Source organism: Artibeus jamaicensis, unplaced genomic scaffold, assembly GCF_021234435.1.
Source record: "Artibeus jamaicensis isolate MK-2021 breed Jamaican fruit bat unplaced genomic scaffold, CSHL_Jam_final contig_1016, whole genome shotgun sequence".
In the NCBI taxonomy this organism is placed as follows: domain Eukaryota; kingdom Metazoa; phylum Chordata; class Mammalia; order Chiroptera; family Phyllostomidae; genus Artibeus; species Artibeus jamaicensis.
In genome coordinates, this window is record NW_026521195.1 from 9,467,493 (window position 1) to 9,483,111 (window position 15,619).

The 15,619-nt window shown below is 44.8% G+C and overlaps 2 protein-coding genes across 3 annotated transcripts; one reads left to right on the forward strand and one right to left on the reverse strand.

Annotated features, from left to right (window-relative positions):
- Positions 1 to 1,880: 1,880 nt before the first annotated feature.
- Positions 1,881 to 5,804, reverse strand: LOC119035252 (ER membrane protein complex subunit 5-like). Of its 2 annotated transcripts, none has more exons than XM_037126566.2 (3): positions 5,697 to 5,804; positions 5,380 to 5,477; positions 1,881 to 4,617 (listed from the first exon to the last, which is right to left on the reverse strand). In XM_037126566.2, the coding sequence occupies exon 3, from the start codon at positions 4,321 to 4,323 to the stop codon at positions 3,928 to 3,930; it is 396 nt and encodes a 131-aa protein (XP_036982461.2). In that variant the 5' UTR covers positions 4,324 to 4,617; positions 5,380 to 5,477; positions 5,697 to 5,804; the 3' UTR covers positions 1,881 to 3,927. The 2 variants fall into 2 exon arrangements, 1 of the variants encoding a protein (XP_036982461.2); XR_008390952.1 differs by having other exon boundaries at positions 4,337 to 4,617; positions 5,676 to 5,779.
- Positions 5,805 to 5,971: 167 nt separating this feature from the next.
- On the forward strand, positions 5,972 to 12,972 carry GGCT (gamma-glutamylcyclotransferase). The gene is made up of 4 exons (XM_037126574.2): positions 5,972 to 6,283; positions 10,109 to 10,254; positions 11,282 to 11,405; positions 12,399 to 12,972. Exons 1-4 carry the CDS (start codon positions 6,146 to 6,148, stop codon positions 12,546 to 12,548), a joined length of 558 nt encoding a protein of 185 aa, XP_036982469.2. The 5' UTR covers positions 5,972 to 6,145; the 3' UTR covers positions 12,549 to 12,972.
- The last annotated feature ends 2,647 nt before the right edge of the window (positions 12,973 to 15,619 follow it).

Sequence of the window (15,619 nt, forward strand, 5' to 3'; positions counted from 1 at the left end):
TCACATAACATAAAATTCACCTTTTCAGTGGTAAGTAGTATGTCCCAATTCCATGACACTTTCCTCGTCCCAAAGGAAACCTCATTCATACCAAGTTTCCTCTCCTCCTCCCCGCAGCTCTCGGTAACCACCAATCAGCCTCCTGTGCCTACTGCTTACCTATTCTGGGCAATTCATATAAATAAAGTACTACAATGTGACCCTTTGCATCAGGCTTCTTCCAACTGCCGTCATGTTTCTGAGGTCCATCTACGCCGCAGCACGTGTCCCTGCTTCACTGCTTTTTATGGCCGAATGCCTTTCCCTTGGGCAGACACGCCACCTTTTGCTTACCCATTCGTCCCTTGACGGACTTGGGTTGTTGCTGCCTTCTGGCTAGTACGACAGTGCTGCCGTGGACATGCGCGCACGAGTGTCTGTGTGGGGTCACCTGTCTCCACTTCATTCAGGTAGACACCTAGGAGCAGAATCGTTAGGTCGCAGAAGTACAGTTTTGCCCCTGCAATTTTGTGGGAGCCTCCTGCAGCAAATCCAAGAGTTCCTATGATTTCTCTAGCTCGAAACACAGTTTTTAATGCCCCTGAAAATGATGCGTGTAAAATGCACTACCCACAGGGAGCTTAGGGAATGAATTACTGAAGCAAGTTTCTTTGCTACACACCTATTTCTCCCATGAATAACTCTCATTTTCAGCAGTCATCTGAGTTTCTGTTACTCAGTTGTATAGTTCCTGTTGTCTTCTTGGCCAATAAGCATTTTCACAAAGACAAGAAGTAGAGATGCCTTTGGGAGCTCTATGATTGGGATGTGCTGCACTCACATGACAGCAGAAAACAATGAAGATCAGCTATTCTGGAAAGATTTCCAAATCTCCAGAGTTGTTCTGCAGTCAAAGAAAGCACTTCACTGGTGTGCATGTCTCTGACAAGCGCTAATTACTGATTAAATACTGCTGAATACACTGAAAACATGAAACCCGAGCACACTAATGAAGGCAGAGAACTCAAGCACAGTTCTCACCTTCCATCCAGGTATCCAAGCCCTTAAACTAAGCTTCATTCTGAAACCATTTTTATGTAAGATTAAGAAAACCTTGGCTGTCATCTAATTATTTTGCTCGAGATGAAGGATTTACTGAGTTTACATTTCCTTCTGAGGGAATGAGGTCTATCACCAAAGGAACAACTGGGATTCTCACTCAAGTGAACCTAAATTCTGAAGTGTTATTATTTATTTATTCACTGCTATGATTGGCAGTACAAACATGCAGCAAATGTCTTCTTCTAATTTTCGACTGACTTTGAGGTGTTCCGAATAACATGGACATACAAGCCGAGGAGATGAATATATTAGCTATGGTGCAGGCTGTTGGATTTAACATTAACAGTAGTAATTCTGAGGACTGGTACATCTCGATCAAATATAGCTATGATAAATGACATCAAGACAATTGATGTGCGGTATTTCCAGGATCTTCTGCAAGTGTCCTTTAAGGTCGGCAGGGGGGTCTAGCAGACTGCTGTTCTAGGGCATATGTGTGACTTCCCTAAACCAGACTGGGGTGGTATTCTGCTTCTCTTACCCACTGACATCTCAGGGACCAAAGAGGGAAACCCAGAAGAACACCGTTGTGGCTTGCAGCTGCGGCCTCACAGACGAGAAGGCATTTTTCCACACAGCGAGGTTAACCGATCTGGCCTGATTCTCTGACGTCATGAGAGGCAGGCCCGCGGGGGCGTGTGTTGGCTGCATCGGTTTCTTGGCAATTCACTTAGCCGTCACCCTCTTTTTTATCCCCCCAACATCAGTTCTCTAGATTTTGACCAAAACTTCTGTGAGATATGAATTTTTGTGCCAAATTTTAATTTTATATATGTTTAAATAATAAAAATAATACCGGAATACATGTTCAAAGTACAAAAAATACAAAGGAATACAGAACCAAAAAAAATGAAAACTTTTTATTCAACTTGCTCTCCTGTCCCCACCCTCCAGCTCCACTTCCCTCGCCACAGATAAGCGCGACTGGCAGTCTGGGCAGCCCTCTCCGAAGTGCGTGGTGACGGACATAATCACAGGGACAGAGATGTCAAGGCAGACTACAAACCAAGCACTAAATAAGAAACTGCACTGGAACCACCTTCCAGGCTTACTCTCAACCCGAGCATGCAGGTGATCTGTCCGACATCCTGAGAAATGACTGCTTGTTGGAGCTGTATAATGTATTCTCCCCTCTCCAAAAGAAAACCTATTTCTGATTTAATATATTGTGGCATGCTCCCCTGTCATTTCCTAGACCGTAAGCTGGGAACAGATATAAATCCCACTATGGCCGATAAAACCCATGCAGAATTCCATACGCTAAAGCACTTTTGAATCTCTAGTCAGAGTTCAAGGACACGCGCATCTCAGTAAAGCAAGGTAAGCCAGAAAAAGTCACAGTGAGAAAAGGATCTGAGAGGCTGTGTGAAGTGTGGGGAGATCTCGACTCTGGCTGCACCACTCAGCACGCATTTATTATTCATCTACACTGTGGTAATCACTGAACCTATACAGAAATAGAAGGTGTGGTCCCTATCTCCAAAGGATTTGCCGCACCTGAAAAATCAGACCAGCTGGGCAGAGTGTGATCAGATAGTAACGGCTTGCATAAAAGCCTGGCCTCGATAAAGCGATGAACAGACAGCTACTGAAGGTTTCTGCCCAAAGGAGTGATATGAGAAACAAATTACAAGAACTTATCTTCACTCCGTCCCATCCCTTCATTTCCATTCCCTAACTACCATCCCAGTGCAAAGCTTTCATGTCCCTGCCTATTGCAATGAACTAGTATCCAGTACGTACCCAATGTCCTCCCAGGCCATCCCAGCCAGAACCACAAAAACAAGTTTCCAAAGGTCCAATGGCTCTCTGCTCAGCAATCAAAACTGTCGTCCCTTTGACCACCAAATAGTCTGAATCTGTAATGCGAATTTCAAAGTCCTTCTGCAAACTAGTAATCTTCTAGTCTTACTTCCCATTTCCTAACATGAACCACTGGCTATATTGAAATTGAGCTGCTCACCAGTCTCCAAACCCACCTCTGTACTGCCCTCAGTGATGTGTGTCCTTACCCCACCTCTACCGAAAAGCAGAGTCAGGGAAACCAGGCAGGAAGCTGTGGCCGTAAGCCAGGTGTGAGGCGATGCCTGCAGGGAGAGGGTGGGGACCATGGGAATGGAAAGAAGGGTGGATACAAAGTGTTCAGCACACTTAGTACTGACAGGCTGACTGAATATGAGGTTTCAAAAAGACGGGTAAATTGGAGGCAAGTCACTTTAGGTTTTTAGGCAGCACGTGGAATTCTTTCTCAATAATGACTACTTCCACATTTTTGTAGTCATTGGTGTATATTTATTTCATACTGCTTGTATAACCTGGGACCGCACTGAATTAATAATAATTCCTCTATACTTTTGGTCACTAATATATTTATTTAAAACACACAAGCATAGCACATCCATTTGTTAAGAACTGACAACCATTCTCCTATCACTCATGTTGCATACACAGTTGTCATACTGTTGCCCAAGGGATCCTAAAAACTGTAGTGTGAAGAAAAGAAATCTAAGAAAACAATGACAAAAACATCAACGCTTTTTTCAAAATATGTGTTTCAAAAAATGTGTTCAAAACAGTGACTTTTACAAAAGATGCAAATTTGTTTTAAATGAAAAAAGGAACGCTCTCTAGGAAAGATCAATGACATTTCACAGATAATTCATACTGCATCAATGATTTGATTAACAGTATACAGACAAGGACCAGAGACTTTTTAAAATTAGGTCTGAAAGATCGATATAAATACCAATGGGGCGAGTTGTTTTTTACCCCAAACTCCAACATTCCAGCTCTGTGGCCTGTCCCATTCCAATTTGTAAAAAAACCCTACCGATGCAGTGATTCAAGTTTTCGTAACTTCAACGACGTGTGAGAGGACAGTGCATCTTGGTTTGAAGAATTTGTTGCATCCGAAGTCTGGAACAGCACTCTACCACGATGATTAAATACATAAAACGACGGGTGATTCCTTAACGTGTCAAATGTCTTATTTTTCAGTTCCGAGGTGGCATCCATGTCTTTAAACTCCCCTGCAATGTGAACTATCCCATAGCAGGTAACTGCAAAGGCCAGAAGTATCTGAAGAACTATATCTATTGGCAGTGATTCATCTTCCTTCTCTGTTAACCGCATGTAAGAACGATGCTGCGCAGCAGAAAAGGCTGCATGGGCTAGGGCAAAAAGGCCGATGCCCACCAGCCCCTTCCACAGTGATGGCACCATGACGCTGGAAGAGCAGCAGCCCACAAAAAGCGGCAAAGGGTTTTATTATTGTTGTTAATGACACCAACTGACTTTACGAGACTAAGCTATTTGTCCTGCAGAATGTTTCGATTTTTCCTCTTAGTGTCACTTTTTGTCTTCAATCCTGTAGATCCTGCTTATGTTGAAGTTAAAGATTTTTGGATACAATACTCACAGATGAGGCTGAAGACACAGTATCAGGCTGGCAAGGTGGGAGGGGCCAGACTCTTCCACTGTCATTCTGTTTCCCCCTTGATGACCAGCAAGCAATCCCTAGGGAATAATCATGCACATGTTAACATTCTGTTCCCTAGTGCCCTTTTGTGAACAATGCTGGCATGAATCAGTTATTAGGGTCTGCAAAATACTGATTTTCTATCATTCCTTTTACATTATTTGGCCGGCATATTTCTGTAGGAACTATTTCCACATCAACTGGGGCTACTTGATTACTTTGCAATACACATGCAACTAGAAGGCAGGTGAAATGTTTAATTCCTTTTCCTCCATTACCACTTTCCAGAGTCAAGAGTTGGTGTCATAGTTCCCACCAGTAAGTAGCATGAGAAATGGGGGGTTTCAAAAGTTGGTTTTTTAGATTATGCTCACTCCTTTTGGGGAATGACTTTTATATGACATGTTCAATCAAATGCAGTTTTGAAGTTCATATTGTTCTAACTTTGGCCAGTGGACATTCCTTCAAGCTGGCTCCCACGTCCTTTTAAGAAGGACCTCGTTTTACTTGGCTACTTCCTGACTTTCTGTCACCAGGCTTTCCAAGCACTCACTCATTCCCAGCTCTCAATGTGGCCGCAGCCCTTTCCCATAGGAGCCCTGCTACTTCTTACTGGAGAATATTTAGAGGTCAAAATCTGGTTGCCAAGAATATTGCTTCTAGGCTCTGAGTTCATATTAATTTCTCCGTTTCAAAGTTAACAATATAGAGTTTTCATTGTTTTCATACTCCTGTAATCTTATTTTACAGTAGAGTTTTTGCACTTAATGACATTCACAAATTACTCTTTTAATACTTACAGCAACGAGGAGCGTAAGAATTTGAACTGGGAACGGCACTTCCGTTAGGGAAGGGAGCCCGAGACATTCAGAGCGGCTTCTCCAGGAGGCAAAGGTCCCTAGAAAAGATATCAAGCAGACCATGTGGGCTGAGGACACGGGAACCAGCGTGCGGGGTGAGCAGACCCTTCCTGACAGATTCCTACAAAGCGGGCCGGGGCTAGCTGCCGGGGGAGGAAACCGTCATAGCCGGGGCCACTGTCTCGGCTCAGACCTGCCCCAATCCCCCTAAAGTGCACACACGACCACGTACTCACACTCGCCTCCGCTATACACACCTAGAGTAAAAATTCCTGCCTGGGACCCGCACGCCACGACCCCACTACAAGACCACGCGACCTGACCAGCCGCTGTGAAGAGCCCGCCCATCCGCCAATCAGAGGCAGCCTTGACCATGGGGACGGGACAAAAGCGAAGCGTGTCCAATGAGAAATCAGAACCCCGTGGCCTCAGGATAGAGCATTTCCGAGTCTAAGAGGAAAGTGCAGAGGCGGTGCTGCAGTTGACCAATCAGAAGGGGTGGCTTGCAACGTTGGGACCTACAGCCAATCAGAAGAGCACTCTCCGCTGACTCCGGAGACACACACTTCTCTCCTATCCCCGAAAGCTGGGGACAGTGGCGTTGTGGGGACCTCTGAGTTGGTGTTATCCCCCACTACGCTGCACTCGCCGTTCTCTCCTCATACCCTTGCTGCCGACGCCCCGGCCGTGCAGCGTCTGATGGGTCATGGCGACCTCGGGCTTCAAGAACCAGCAGAGCCAGGAGGAGACTTTTTTGTACTTCGCCTATGGCAGCAACCTGCTGACCGAGCGTATCCATCTCCAAAACCCCTCGGCCGAGTTCTTCTGCTTGGCCCGCCTGCAGGTCAGTGCCCCCCCCCCCCCGCCCCGTCTCCACTCAACAGTGGGTACAACGACCTTGTACCCACTCAACAGACAGGGGGCCAGGCACTCAGCTCTTCCCGGTAAGAGTTGGTCTTATCTTCTGGCCGCTGCCCTCCTGGGCAAGCCCACCTGGTCCTGTTGACTCTATGCTTGACTCCTACTGAGCAGTTGCTGCCACCCCAGCAACAGTGCCCCCACAGGCTGCGATGACTCCCCATCTAACGTTCCTACAAACTGCTCGTACTGCCCAGATCTGGCTTCCTCTCATCCACCAACTCAGGGGCATCTTCACTGAATCCATTCAGTTGATACTTCTGAGCTTTCTCCAACCCAAGTCAGGGAATTGGTTGTTTTCAGTTATATACATACCTTTGCAGCTGGACTGGTCACCTGGTATTGTAATAATCTGTTTACCTACCATTTACTCCCCCCAACCTGCCACACTGAGAGGCCCCGAAATCTGGAATCGTGTCTTATTCTGGGTGAGGGCTGTGCTCAATTAAGTGGCTGGATGAACGGTAACCCATCTGTGGGGGAAAAAAAATCACTGCTCTTCATTTCATTCCATTCATGCATTAGTACATACTCTTCCAGGGCTTACCTGGAGACACACAGATGACTGGGTAAGCTGGCTGCTTTGAGAGCCTCCTAGGCTATAGGAGAAACACGCAGGCAAATTGCTACAAAACCGTTTGGCATGCTGAACTAGACAGACATGGCCTTTGCTGTCACCAGGGTTGCAAACTAAGGTTGCAAACAAAAGGTTGCAAACAAAAGAAAGTGGCTGATTTAAGCAGAAAAAGAACGTATTGAAAAGCTGTTGAAGAGCTCACAGAGTGACCAGGAAGTTAGGACCACGAAGTGCATGAAACAGGCAGGCATAAAGGGAGGCCAGCACCTGCAGTACAGCCAGCACCACAGAAGCAGCCAGGAGGCCACTGCCGCACCCCTGCTGGACTCGGGAAACGTGAACACTGCCTCTTGCATCACGAGCACCACCTGCTCTGGACCCTGCCTGCTGCTGGCACTACACCCCTGTAGCTCCTGAAACCCAGATATGTCTGCTACCCCCCAGGGTGGAGTTTCTGCTGACCTTGGTGGGCACAATTCAAAGCCTCAAGGGGTTCCCGCACTGGCTAAGTCTTGGCCACAGTACTCTGACTGCAGGCAACACTGGGAGAACCAACTTCTGGTGTCCAAAGTTTCAGAATTGGGAGTCGGACTCTGGCACACTCAACCCTGCCAGACACGTAAGACAGGGAATTCCCCAAATGTGGAAAGGGAGTTCAGATACTTCTAGATGAGATGAGAGGAGGAGCTATCAAGCGAATGGTTATTCAGTTACAGGTGTGGTTAGTCTTAAAAAGGAGACATGTTGTACCTTCCTCTCAATTTTGCTGTGAACATAAAACTACTCTAAAAAAAGTGAAGTTTTTAAAAATTTTTTAAAGGAGACGGACAAGGCGCTAGCTATGAAAGTGTAACAGGGGTGTCCAACCTGTGTGTGGCTCAGGATGACTATGAATGCAGCCCAACACAAAATTGTAAATTTACTTCAAACCTTTTTTTGCTCATCAGCTTTTGTGTTTGTGTATCTCATGTGTGGCCCAAGCCGTCTTCTTCCAGTGTGGTCCAGAGATGCCAATAGGTCAAACACCCCTGGATGACATGTAGACCTAACCTAGCTGGGTTGATCAGTAAAGCTCTTCTTGAAAACATGGTTTTAAAGCCGAGACTGAAGGATTGGGGGAGGGAAGACACAAACCAGACAAGGGATGGTGTGTGCAAAAGACCTCGGGAGAGAAGCTGGATCATCCAGTTAGTGAGGCTGGAGCCGAGCATTCGAGGAAGACGCAGCATGAGGACTGCAGGGGTAGCGAAGGGCCATGTGTTGCAGGACCCCAGGGGCCAAAGAAGACTTTGGTTTTTAACTTGAGAGCAATGAGAAGACCCATTGTGGAAGTTAAGCAAACAAAAGTCAGATATATATCTTCAAAAACGCATCTGGTTGCTGGGAAAATGGGTCGGAATGAGGGGAAACTGGATGTGGGAAGCCCAGTTAGAAAGGTTTTGTACAGCCCATACTGAAGATTATGGTGCCTTCGGTGGTAGCAGTGGATGGGAGGTTGGTTTGGGAGATACTTACAAGGTAACACTGTCTTCTTCTTGGTGACTAATTACAAAGGGAGGAGGAAATACTAGAGATGACTCAGGTCATTGGTGTAATAATAGGGTGGGTGATGGCGAACAATTGCAAAGGGAACAATAAGGTTTGGGAGGGAACATCGAGCTCAGTTTGAACAAACTGGGTTTGAGGCGCTTGTTTCACATCCAACTGAGCAGAAAAATATTAGTGAACATTTATTAAGGACTCAGTATGGGCCGGGCCTGTTCTAAGCACTTTCGAAGCTCAGAGAGAGAAAGATTTGGGCTGGATTAAAAGATGACTGGAATGTTGGATGGTAACTGAAGCTATTGGAGGGGACGAGGCTGGCTTGAGCAAAGGGCTGAATGAACAGAGAAAAGGGCCTAAGCTAAGCCCTCAGGAGCCCTGGTCTGAAGACCACGTCATGGAGGAGGAGCCGGCACAGGCACCAAGGAGATCAAGGGACAGCCCAAAAGTCAGGAAAGAGGGACACGAAGGCAAGGTGGCTAATTGTGTCGGGAGCAGCCGAGAAGTAGAACGAGACAAAAAATGAAAATCGTCCCTTGGATTTAGCAGTAGACAACCAGTTCCTAGTGTGGTTGTAGCTTTTACCAGATCCGCTGATGGGAGGCTTGGTCCTGGAATATCCGATATACCAGCTGAAGATACGGGTCACTCAAAACAACCATTTCCCTAAAGTGTCTGACGAGGTTTTTAAGAAAATAAAGGGGATGAAGATAAAATATAAACCTTAGACTTACTGTCTAGTCCAACCATTTTTATTTTATGATCAAGCAAGCTAATTTTAGAAAAGATGGAAAAGAAATCTTCCCAGACCAAACAGCCAAGTAAGAATGTTTACGCTTCCACAGGACTGTGCCCTTTTTGTGAGGGAAAAAGCCACACCCAAGACCTGGCTCCATTGCTTATTAGTGGTGAGACCTTAGACAAGTTGCTTAATTTTTCTAAGCCACAGTTTTTCTTGCTGTGAAATGGGCACAGTACGGTTATTATGCAGGACAAAAATAAGCCTATATGAAGTTCATAGCACAGCATACAGAGCCCAGTAATTTTCCGGTATGTGTTGGCTGCTTTTATGATTATTATAAGTATATTAGTATAATTTATGAATATTAGATTAGTGTTCATAAGTACACAAGTCACCCTCCAATGCCAGTTCCCTTAGGGCAAACACGGTGATGAGCACTAGTGGGATGCTCTTTACACACACAGAGGTAGGGAGAATGTTACCACCCCTGGGTAGCTTTCCCCGTGTCAGTAATACACCCTGTGATCGCCTCTGAGTTAGTCTACGGGCAAGTAAACTGGGGTGTAATTTTCAAAAATGAAAATAGTGGCGTTAAGGCATCAGGATTAAGGGATTTTTCTTTCCCCTTAAACCTTTTGGTTATGGTGATATACATGTACATACTCAGTATATATTTAATTTTTTAAAGAAAAATATGAAAAAATACATACAGTCCTTGAGATCTGGGTTTTTGTTTATCTTTGTATTTTCCACAGCTTCTTACACATAGAAGGAACTCAAAGTTTATGTTTTAATTGCATGAAGTTCAAGGTAAATCTCTCTTCTCTTGAGGAGGAGGAAAAGTTTGGTTCACAAGGATATTAATCGTATCACTTTGGGTTTTTTTATAGGATTTTAAGCTTGACTTTGGCAATTTCGAAGGCAAAGAAAGTGAAGTTTGGCACGGAGGTATAGCCACCATTTTTCAGAGTCCTGGCGATGAAGTATGGGGCATAGTATGGAAAATGAACAAAAGCAATTTAAGTTCTCTGGATAAGTAGGTGGTTTCTAATTATGCATTAAATAATTACAAATTCCAAAAGTGGATCATATGCAAGGATGTATATATGCACACACACACACACACACACACACACATATATATGTTGGTTTTTCAAAACTATGTATGTACTACCTGTTCTTTACACTTTAGAGTTAACATAAAAGATATACTGTGTGTGCCCTAAAAATAAAAGCCTAGAAGGGTCGCATTTTCTGATTGAGATTTGGGGGTGATTGTGTGATCTCTTCTGTAAAAGATGGAAGTCCTTGTTTCCTTCTATTTGTCTTATAAAAATGTTCGTAGTTTCATATGGTGAGAAAGCATGGAGATGTTAATAATTTTTGTTACACGTGTTTATTGATTTCAAAAGCAGTTCTGCTTTTCTTAGAGCCAGTTTTTACAAACTAAATCTTTACAGTGGCAGTTGAATGTAAAAGTCAATGATAATTTGTAAAAACTTGAGCAACGTATTAAGAATGCTTTGCTACTTTCTACTAAAAGTCAACTAAAGCAGGATTCAGCTAAAACTGCTCCCTGTGGCATTCCCAGGAGGCATGTGCAGAGCGTTTACTACGGAGAGAGTGGGTGGGAAAGAGTAGGACTTGGAAGAGCAGATGGCCCAGCGTGCCTGGCCCTGTGGCTCGCTGTGAACGACAGTGAGTCATTCTCTCCACTCTTGTCTGGCTGGCCATTCTCCTGCTGTGAGAATACACCGTCCATCTTCTGTGGCCTAGAGAGCAGTGTTTTGGGGCAAAAACACGAAAATAACTGCGCCGAAGCATGTTTTTACATAGGATAACTACAGAGATCTGTTCGAAGTATACCAAGTAGTAATAAGTCTCCGGTTTTCAGATTGAAATTCTGTTTACTTTTGAGGAAGTAAAACGATGTGGAATATGTTCTACGTCCCCAAATATTAATACATAGGGAGTGAATACATCCATATATAGTTAAATTCTTAATTCAGTAAACTCACTTGGCTAAGTCAAGTACGGTTAAAATTTGGCTGCTCTGGTTTCAGGCAAGAAAAAGCATATGTCCCAATAGAAGTTACTGTTTGCACTCAAGAAGGAAAAGAGATAACCTGTCGAACTTATCAGATGAGAAATTATGAGAGCGCTCCTCCTTCACCCCAGTATAAGAAGGTAAGCTACGTACAAAGATTTTTGGTGATTGCTCTTCATTTTCACTGAACTAAACTAAAGATGAATCTTGTTTTTAAAAAGCGTTGTGTATTTTAATTCTATCTGAACAATTCATTTTAATCAAAAATTTTGAATACAAAATTAGTTATTTACCTGAAGTGCAAATGTTCAGATTTATTCGTAATGCTGGAAGTATGTTCCTAAGGGTTTGTTGATTAAAAAAAGGCTTTTAGAAATACGTATGAGGCACAATTCCAGACACGTATTTTGTTCATACACACAGGCTTTTGTAACAGGATTTTTCTCCACAAAACATGAACACCAAGGTTAATTGTAATGGGGAAAAATGCATTTCCTCCTGCTGAAATGTTTTCCATCCCTACATAGAGAAACAAAAGTCACACTGCCTTTCAGGGAAACCACCCCCCACAAGCACAGGAAAAAAACAGAGACCCTCAACGTGTCTTTTCAAAAACTCCAGCTTAGGTATTGTTAGAAGGCCCAGTCAGGACCTGGCATCAGGAGGGGGTGACCCAGCAGCTGGGCCTGCTCCGGAATTTTCTAGCACGGCACCCAGAGGGTCAGCCTGGTACAGGTCTGGGGAGGACCACTGACCAAACAGAGGTAGACTGGACCCTGGGTTCAACTAAAACTGCTCCCTGTGCATTTGAACTTTTCTCAAAGAATGATTTCTTAGAAGATCATGGAAAGTCTATACAGAAAGTTTTCTGTCTTGATGTAAAAATATGTTAAATCATCCTGTCTAGTGAAATCGGCATTCCGGGGGATGGATGCTGTGGCTCTGAGAGCCCCGTGCACGGCCATACTCGCTGAGGAGGAATGACCGAGTCCCCATTCTGTTCTCTCCTCTTTTATTCGGGAGGCGATCTGGAATTACCCCCTGCTCTGACAGTGCAGATAAAGCCGCCTCACACGAAGTTAGACTACGTTCCTAACTAAAAGAGGTGTTTTGCTCCTTTTACCCCTCTTTAGGTCATCTGCATGGGCGCCAAGGAGAACGGGCTGCCCCTGGAGTACCGGGAGAAGCTGGATGCCATAGAGGCAAACGGCTACCGAGGACGGGTCTCGGACGATGTCGAGGACATTATCCGAAAGGGGGAAACCAAACTCATCAGCACCTAAGAGAGGAGACCTGTGGGTGTTTTCTCTACACACTCACTTGATGCATTTTTAACATGTAGAACAGGGGTCTGGGATGTGTCTCCATCTAATATATTTTGAACATTGCTCTGAAGGGATGTATTGCTTGAGTGGTTCCTTGTTTTCAGGCTGTGGGAAGAAGCTTGGGTGGGGGTTGGGCAGTTGCCAGGAGGACCAGGAGGCACCGAAATGCAGGACGAGTGGATGTGGGTTCTTCTTCTAAGAACACTTTTCTTTGCTTGACTTGACCTGAAGTGCATTCTGGCTCTGGGACAAAGGATAGATTTGCAACTTCATGGCAGTGCTGGTGACTCGCAATGCTCTGGAATTACTATTTTTGTCACCTTAAGAAGAGCAAGCAAACTGCAGAGACAGTTGGTAATAAAACTTTTTAGATTTAAAAGCTGGTATACTCTTCTCTGAGGAATACATGTGTCTGTGGTTTAACCTGTGTCCCCCCAACTCACCCCATTTCATTTTGTTGGGTTCGCATCGTCACACATGTGCATCCGCCCTGGGCTATGTGTAGCCCATACTCTGCGAGGGTTAGGGCGCAGGCCCCAGACAGCCCGGGGCCAGTCGTAGGTTCCACCAGTTTCTGGCTGGGAGGCTCTGGGCTATTTGAGTCTGTGCTTCCCCTGTGGAAGGAGGGCAGCCAAAACACCTATGTCTTAGGATTGCTTTGAGGGGTAAATATATGTCATGGCTGTAGAATAGAACCTGGTACGTCATAAGCATCAGCGATCATTGTCATTCATGTTGAAGAATCGAGTCTGTACAGCACCACCTTTGGAAGCAGGACTGCAAAGTAGGAGAGTCGGGATTATGGGGGAAAGTGTTTTCTGACACTGATCCTTGGCTTGGAAAGAAACGGTCACTCTCACATTTATTTGCTGAATCAACACAGGGAAGGGGAGTCACTTAGAAAACAATGCTGGTTATCAAAAACTGGCTTCCCTCTCTGTGAGGGGCAGAAAGCCGGACCTCCATAATAGTAACTGGGATGAGACAGAACTACCCGCAGGACCGCAAAATAAAGATTTGGTTTGTTCTCTTGGGAAAAAAGACCAAAGGACTTTTCAGCTCTGGCTGCGATTCCGCAGTGACGTTGAGCCAGACTCCAGGTCAGACCCTGTTATACAGCTGTTACACCTCTCAATTTCCGAGTATCTGCCCCCAGTATTCTAGTTCCCTCCAGTTCGTGACGCCTCCATAGAAGACCAAGTGGGTTGGTGACCTGGAACCCAGTCCTGGCAACACAGTGAGCAAGGCTCAGTTTTGCTGTAGACACTAAAAATTGAATATTACTTTAACAACTTAGCTCACCTAAAATGACAACTTTCATTAAAGAATTTAAAACACTAACAATAAAACTTTCATGTCTGGCCTTTAAAAAAAATCTCGTTATTATTACCAGACATAATTTTTCCAGTCACTTTCAAGGTGATTCTACCAAATGTCTTATGGAAGGGTGTCTGTTTCTACTGGTGATTTTGACTCTCTAACCACAATAGAAACCAGTCCCTGGATAAACCATAACAGTCACAGGTTTGTGAAAAGCATTTCCGGGCTTGCAAGCAAATAAAGACGATGTTCAAAGAGTGAATTCCTTTCCCACAAAACAGAAGAGAAACGGCAAGCTCAAAGGGTAGACAGTACTGGTAAACCAATGCTCCTGATGTCATTGGGTACAAATGCCGGTTACATCCCTGGAATTAGACTCAGCCCTGCTGCAGGACAGGAAAACCACCCGAGAATTCTCCGTGAAACTAGGACCCTTGGAGAAAACTAACACTGTTTACAGTCAGTAAGTCTTAGGGCTCCCAGCAGAGGCAGGTGGAAATCCTCTGAAGAAAGCAACCCTAACTTCAGTTCTCAGGGCGTCCACTTGAAAAGATAAGGAAAGTGATACATCATGAGTTGGAACAGAAAAAGCAAATTTAGCTTCCCAAGGTTCTGAGGTAATCGAAATAATCCAAAGCACTATAAATAAATATATATGGTGACTTTGGTTTCTGGGGCGATGAAGTGGACATTTCCCTATTCCTTGACTTCAGCGCAACTGAATTCCCCAAACATGCTGTGTAAAAAGACAGAAGACTGAAAGCTGGAGAGAAGGCAGACCTGCCAGGGGCCTCGGGACCCAGGGCGTGGCACGGCACTGCATCCCCTGGGTTTTCTTTGCTTCATTTCACTCTGCATTGTAGCTGAAGGAGCCAGCAACCCCAAAGCACCAAAGAGCACAGTCCCAAATGACGACAGTGAGAAAGCCTGCTGCCTAGCAAAAGGAGTAGGAACTATGATCTAGCAAGACAGAAAACTTAGAGGATAAATGCTGTATTGCGGCCAAACGATAGAGAAAAACTGTGGGACCCCTCCGCCTCCTCTAGCTAGCAAAGATCAAGAGGAGATTTAGACTTCAGCCTCACCAGGCTGTCACAGGGTACCCTAATCCAGTCCGCTGCCACCACTACCAGGGCACTACCAGAAAAGGCAGAGTAGGGAGCAACCAGCAGTCACAAGTGTCACCTCCCCCCGCCCCCATAATGACCTCTTTAACAGTGCTGGAAGTTCTAACCAGTGCAATAAGGCAAGAAAAGAAAGTGAAAGGCATACGGACTGGGAAGCAAGAGATGAAACAGTCTCTCTTTATAGACAACATGACGGTCTATGTAGAAAACCTCCAGGAACCTACCAAAAGTATCCCTTAGAACCAGTAAGTGAGCTCATCAGCAAGGTCACAGCATACAAGGTAAACACAGAAAAATCAACTGTAGTTTTGCTACTGGAACACACGGATGCTGAAACTGAAAACATAATAGTACTTATGGCTGCCTTTTTAAACCAACTTTCTTATTGAGGTGAAATTCACTTAACCTAAAGTTAACCATTACAAACTGAACAACTCAGTGGCATTTAATACATTCACAGTGTTGTGCGCCAGCTTTATCTACTTCCGAAATTTTTATCACCCCCACAAAAAGCCCAGATCGTTAAGCAGTTACTCTCATTCCTTCCTCCCCGCACTCCCTGGCAACCACCAATATGCTTTC